At 34.4% G+C, this 7,089-nt stretch overlaps 1 protein-coding gene across 1 annotated transcript; it reads right to left on the bottom strand.

The window, feature by feature from the left end:
* Window positions 1–5,130: 5,130 nt before the first annotated feature.
* On the bottom strand, window positions 5,131–6,323 carry LOC126672537 (uncharacterized). Its single transcript, XM_050366492.1, has 3 exons — window positions 6,006–6,323; window positions 5,246–5,287; window positions 5,131–5,178 (listed from the first exon to the last, which is right to left on the bottom strand). Exons 1-3 carry the CDS (start codon window positions 6,321–6,323, stop codon window positions 5,131–5,133), a joined length of 408 nt encoding a protein of 135 aa, XP_050222449.1.
* Window positions 6,324–7,089: the final 766 nt, after the last annotated feature.

Genomic DNA, 7,089 nt, shown 5'->3' with positions numbered 1-7,089 from the left:
GTTTGCAAACGTTGCGAAACAAATTCAACCGTTTCACCTTTTTAGTAATTTAAGCCAAACATTTACAAACGTTACGAAAACAAAATTAAAGCATTCCACCTTTTTAGCAATTTAAGCCAAACGTTTACAAACGTTCCGAAAGAAATTCAAGTGTTTCACCTTTTTAGTAATTTAAGCCAAAGATTTACAAACATTACGAAACAAATCCAAGCGTTTCACCTTTTTAGCAATTTAAGCCAAACATTTACAAACGTTACGAAACAAATTCAAACGGTTCCCCTTTTTAGCGATTTATGCCGAACGTTTCAAACGTTACCAAAGAAAACCAAACATTCCACCTTTTTAGCAATTTAAGTCAAACGTTAACAAATGTTGCGAAACAAATCCAAACGTTTCCCCATTTTAGCGATTTAAGCCAAACATTTAAAACATTACGAAACAAATCCAAACATTTCACCTTTTTAGCGATTTGTGCCAAAAGTTTACAAACGTTACGAAACAAATCCAAATGTTTCACCTTTTTAGAGAGTGAAGCAAAACGTTTGCAAACGTTACAAAATAAATCCAAACGTTTCCCCTTTTTAGCGATTTGAGCCAAACGTTTACAAACTCTACGAAACAAATCCAAATGTTTCACCTTTTTAGAGATTTAAGCCAAACGTTTACAAACGTTTAGAAACAAATCCAAGTGTTTCGCCTTTTTAGCTATATAAACCAAACGTTTACAAACGTTACGAAACAAATTCAAGCGTTTCACCTTTTTAGCAATTTAAAATGTTTACAAACGTTACGAAACAAATCCAAGCGTTTCACTTTTTTAGCAATTTAAGCCAAAGGTTTACAAACGTTACGAAACAAATCCAAATATTTCACCTTTTTAGCGATTTAAGCAAAACGTATACAAACGTTACGAAACAAATCCAAACGATTTACCTTTTTAGGGATTTACGCCAAACGTATACAAACGTTACGATTTAAATCCAAACGTGTCACCTTTTTAGCGATTTAAGCCAAACGTTTACAAACGTTACAAAACAAGTCCAAACATTTTACCTTTTTAGCAATTTAAGCCAAACATTTACAAACGTTACGAAACAAATCCAAACGCTTTACCTTTTTAGCGATTTAGGCCAAACGTTTACAAAATGTTACGAAACAAATCCTAACGTTTCACCTTTTTAGCAATTTAAGCCAAACATTTACAAACGTTACGAAACAAATCCAAACATTTCACCTTTTTAGCGATTTAAGCCAAACGTTTACAAACGTTACGAAACAAAACCAAACGTTTAAAACGTTACGAAACAAATCCAAACGTTTCACATTTTTAGCGATTTAAGCCAAACCGTTATAAACGTTACGAAACAAAACCAAGCATTTCGCCTTTTTAGCAATTTAATCCAAATATTTACAAACGTTACGAAAGAAATCCAAGCGTTTCACCTTTTTAGCAATTTAAGCCAAACATTTACAAACTTTCCGAAACAAATCCAAGCGTTTCACCTTTTTAGCAATTTAAGCCAAACGTTTACAAAGGTTACGAAACAAATCCAAGCATTTCATATTATTAGGAATTGAAGCCAAACGTCTACAAATGTTACGAAACAAATCCAAACGTTTCACCTTTTTAGCGATTTAAGCCTAATGTTTACAAACATTACGAAACAAAAGCAAACGTTTAACCTTTTAATCCATTTAAGCCAAATGTTTACAAATCTTACGAAACAAATCCAAATGTTTCCCCATTTTAGCAATTTAAGCCAAACGTTTAAAACGTTACTAAACAAATCCAAACGTTTCACCTTTTTAGCGATTTATGCCAAACGTTTACAAACGTTACGAAACAAATTTAAACGTTTCACCTTTTTAGCGATTGAAGCAAAACGTTTACAAACGTTAAGAAACAAATCCAAATGTTTCACATTTTTAGCAATTTAAGCCAAACGTTTACGAACGTTACGAAACAAAAACCAAACGTTTCACCTTTTTTAGAATTTTAACCAAACGTTTACAAATGTAACCAAACAAATCCAAGAGTTTCACCTTTTTAACAATTTAAGCCAAACGTTTACAAACGTTACGAAACAAATTCAAGCGTTTCATCTTTTTAGCAATTTAATCCAAATGTTTACAAACGTTATGAAACAAATCCAACCGTTTCACCTTTTTAGCAATTTAAGCAAAATGTTTACAAAGGTTACGAAACAAATCTAAGCATTTCACATTTTTAGGAATTGAAGCCAAACGTTTACAAACGTTACGAAACAAATCCAAACGTTTCACCTTTTTAGCGATTTAAGCCTAATGTTTACAAACATTACGAAACAAAACCAAACGTTTAACCTTTTAATCCATTTAAGCCAAACGTTTACAAATGTTAAGAAACAAATCCAAACGTTTACCCATTTTAGTGATTTAAGCCAAACGTTTAAAACGTTACGAAACAAATCCAAACGTTTCACTTTTTAGCGATTTATGCCAAACGTTTACAAACGTTACGAAACAAATCCAAACGTTTCACCTTTTTAGCAATTGAAGCCAAACGTTTACAAACGTTAAGAAACAAATCCAAATGTTTCACATTTTTAGCAATTTAAGCCAAACGTTTATGAACGTTACGAAACAAAAACCAAACGTTTCACCTTTTTTACAATTTAAACCAAACGTTTACAAATGTAACAAAACAAATCCAAGCGTTTCACCTTTTTAACAATTTAAGCCAAACGTTTACAAACGTTACGAAACAAATCCAAGCGTTTTATTTTTTTAGCAATTTAATCCAAATGTTTACAAACGTTATGAAACAAATCCAAACATTTCACCTTTTTAGCGATTTAAGACAAACGTTTACAAGCGGTACGAAACAAATCCAAACGTTTCCCCTTTTTAGCGATTTAAGCCAAACATTTACAAACGCTATGAAACAAATTCAAACGTTTCACCTTTTTAGCCATGTAAGACAAAGGCTTACAAACGTTTTGTCAGGATCCAATTTCATGGATTGTGACCGGCGCTAGGGTATGGGTATGGTCGTACCAAAACACGTAGCAAGCCACGCGGATAACCGTATTATCAAAATAAACCTACAAGAAACCCAATGCTCGGGGGCAAACGAGACTCCAACCTAAGTCTAGCAGTTTATTCAACAGTTCTAATATAATTAGTTAATAGCAATTCGAAATTATGAAACATGCCTCATATATAAATAATCTAATGTAACATGCCCAAGGTGCAATAATATAAAAGTTTTACCACTACGACAAACCAAAGTATAATAATAACAGGGACAACTAGTTCTATTGTGGTCTAAGAGGTAAAACATTTGACTAGTCCAATAACATAAAAAGACCTCCGAGGAATCAAAATATCGCAGATGACCAACGCTCTCAAAATCATAAGCCTGAAAAAAATTGGAAAAACAACGGGGTCAGATATACTGAGATGAGTTCATAATGCTATTTACATTTATTAAGTTTAAAACCCTTAAAAGAAATCCTTTTATACTAATATATATATATATATAATTATGGAAAACAATATTGAAATGAAATCCCAAAGTATTTAACCCAAAGTATTATCCAAAGTAGATGGGAACAAATCCTCATCGATTCCCAAAGTGGGCCGGACATTGGTCATCCAATCCCAACGTACTTACCGGTGCACGCAGTCTCGATACAAGCCTATCGAGTAGCTCGTTTCAATCCATATCCATATTTCTTAAAACAGTTCACAAACATTTGATATACTAAAATAATGTGCGGTACTTAATAAAGCGGTAAATAACATTATAAACTCACTGCTTGATTATCCACATGAATCTTGGCAAACAGCTAACCCTGCAGTCGACAGGTCTAAAACATTATACAAGTTAAAATCCAAACAACCCCTAACTCTAAGAATACTGGACTCCACATAGGACTAGAATTTCAAACACAACCAAAGAATCAGCCAAGGTAACCAAAGTACAACTAAAGTATCTCCAAAGTATTTCATTCAAACCAAATAACAAAGTAAGGCAAATTAAGCTTAGTTGAGTTCTTATCTTTGAAAACGAAACCAACGTCTTAAATACATAAATAATCTTTTCAAAACAATAATAGTTCCTAGAGTAGTGTGTTAGCCTTACTGTAGTTTAGCTTAACACAATATGTCTAGAGACCACGTCTAACCCGACCCATCCATAAACCAAAGTTAAAAACCAATTTCTTAAATCAAACCTTAAATAAAACCAAAGTTATTTTAGATAAGAACTCATACCTTGACTTAATAATGCCACGAAACAATATAGAAACCACAATCCAAATAAGCTTGTTAACACTTGACAAGTAACACCCAAGGTACACTTAATATCTCAACTTAAATAGAATCAATAAGATTCAATCATCTTTCAAGTATCAACTGAAACTAAATAATTTAATCAACTCACAACAACCATATAACCCTTACATGCCTTATATCTCATTTAACCATTGTTAACAAGACTAACATCCATTAAATTGGTCAATTTTACCAATCACTATCCACCAAAGTAATCTTTCAAATACTAGAATCCTTCTTTGTAAATAATTTCCAGCAACACGATTCTTTTTATAATAGCGATATAATTCAAGTAAACCATATTTAACATATGTTCGATCCTTAGATAGTTACCTCAATTCACTCGATGTGTAAATTTTTAACAAACAACCTTTTAATCTTTAAAAAAAAAAAGATTTCCAGATTTTAGGCTTACACCAAAACATAATTTTATCTCAAAAGTTTAATCCAAATGATTCATTAAATCATTTAAACAATCTATCCAAACCACCCAAAGTATTGTTTAGCATCTAACAAACTAAGATCAAACTTTAAAACATTTCCAGATTTTTAAACAACAATCAAAACAGTTTTGTAACCTAAAATCTTTAGCCATTTGATAAATCTATCAATTCTAACATCCAATCCAAACCACCCAAAGTACAAATGAAATCAAAGAGACTTATATAACATCAAATCAACATTTCCAGAATTTATAAATCATAGCAACACAAAAAATACAGTCAAGTCACCCAAAGTACTGAATTTACACATCAACTAGCAATCTCTACTAACCATAATAAGGGTTTAGAGCCACTAATCTTTTGGAATAGATTAAGAATAACCAAAGGAAGAAAACCCAGAAATTATCCCAAAGTCAGTCTACAATCAATTGAAACGATGGCTAGAGGATTAAGAACAAATAGGAACGATTAAACTATGATTAAACCTTAAGAGATTGATGAATTTCCTTACCAATGATCAAATTAGACTAAGGAATAGTAGGAGATGATATCCAGAGTAGGTGCTGTAATAGGGTTTTTGAGAAAGTGTAAAATCTTATTAGGTCTTATTAAGGTGGTATTAATAGAAAATCAGCGAACTGAACAGTGTACGCATCACGCCCGCTACAGCCATATCGCGCCCGTGATATATGTCGCTCCCGCGACACTCCTCCCATCACGCCCGCGAAAATGCTACTGCCTCCGATGAAAAATTGAGATTTTTAATTTGAAATCGAAAATGTTCGTAACTCTAAAACTACTCCTAATACATCTTAAAACACATATTAAAAGGCTTAGAACCTTCGAATCACGATTACAAGTGGTCGAACCACTCAAACGAACCCAAGGTACCGTTTATGCTTAACAGAACAAATTAGAAAATACGGGGTGTTACATTCTTCCCAACTTAAAAACAAATTCGTCCTCGATTTTACGACTACGAAACAACTCACATAAACATACCAATGTAATATGCATAGCACAGTGCCCAAAGTATCAAATACCAAAGTAACACATAAAATAAACACATAACCCAAGGTACTAACATAGCATAAAAGAAATCAACAAATCCAACGTACCTCAACGAAAGAGGAAAGGATAACGGCTCCTCATGTCGGACTCCCTCTCCCAGGTGCACTCTTCTACAGAGTGATTCCGCCACAGTACCTTGACCATCGGAATCTCCTTGTTCCGCAACTTACGCACCTGTGTATCGAAAATCTCAACAGGCTGCTCCTCATAAGACCGCTCTTGGTCAATCTCAACACTTTGTGGTATAATCACTTGAGAAGGATCAGAAACGCACTTCGGCAACATCGATATATGGACCACTGGATATACCAAAGACATGTCTGGCGGTAACGCCAAACGATAAGCAACTGCTCGAACTCTCTCTATGATCTCATAAAGACCAAGAAACCTCGGTGCTAATTCCCCCTTTATACCAAAACGTACAACGCCCTTCATAGGCGAAACCCGAAGAAATACATAGTCGCTAACACGAAATTCAAAATCCTTCCGCATAGCTCTTGTGCCGACTAAAAGCAATCTCAAACCTACGCTTGATCAAAGGTACCTTCTCATTGATAATCTGGATGATCTGAGCTCAAGAAAGTTTACGCTCGCCGACCTCTTCCCAACATATAGGAGATCGACACTTGCGCCCATACAAAGCCTCGTAAGGTGCCATCTCAATACTAGTGTGATAACTGTTGTTGTAGGAAAACTCAATCAAAGGAAAATGAATATCCTCCAAAGTCTGAATCGTCCTCTCAGACTGACCGTCAGTCTGAGGATGAAATGCAGTACTGAAATCAAACCTCGAACCCAAAGATTCCTGCAATACCTTCCAAAACCGAGAGGTGAAAATCAAACCTCTATCTGAAACTATCGACACAGGTAAACCATGGAGACTGACAATCCAATCGATGCACAACTGTGCCAACTTCGAATCCTGATAAGTAACCTTGATCGGTAAGAAGTGAGCTGACTTGGTCAAACGGTCAACAATCACCCAAATTGAATCATACCACTTTCGAGTACGTGGTAAACCAACTACGAAGTCCATTGCGATATGCTCCTATTTGAACTCTGGTATAGGTAGCGGCTGTAGATATCCAAACGGTCTCTGATGTTCCAACTTTACCTACTAGCGAGTCAAACTCTGCAACATGCTTTTTAGCAATTTAACCAAAACGTTTACAAACGTTACGAAACAAATCCAAGCGTTTCTCCTTTTTAGCAATTTGAGCCAAACGTTTACAAACGTTACGAAACAAATACAAAACCT

Source organism: Mercurialis annua, linkage group LG3 (genome assembly GCF_937616625.2).
Source record: "Mercurialis annua linkage group LG3, ddMerAnnu1.2, whole genome shotgun sequence".
Taxonomy (NCBI): Eukaryota; Viridiplantae; Streptophyta; class Magnoliopsida; order Malpighiales; family Euphorbiaceae; genus Mercurialis; species Mercurialis annua.
Note: the sequence above shows the minus strand (reverse complement) of the source record. Positions and strands in the feature narration are given on the sequence as shown.

Coding starts and splice junctions, on each gene's coding strand:
- LOC126672537 (XM_050366492.1), bottom strand. CDS start 6,323: ATGCGGAAGGATTTTGAATTTCGTGTTAGCGACTATGTATTTCTTCGG. Junction 5,288..6,005: donor TTGAGATTTTCGATACACAG/GTGCGTAAGTTG, acceptor ACTATTCCTTAG/TCTAATTTGATCATTGGTAA. Junction 5,179..5,245: donor AAATTCATCAATCTCTTAAG/GTTTAATCATAG, acceptor AATTGATTGTAG/ACTGACTTTGGGATAATTTC.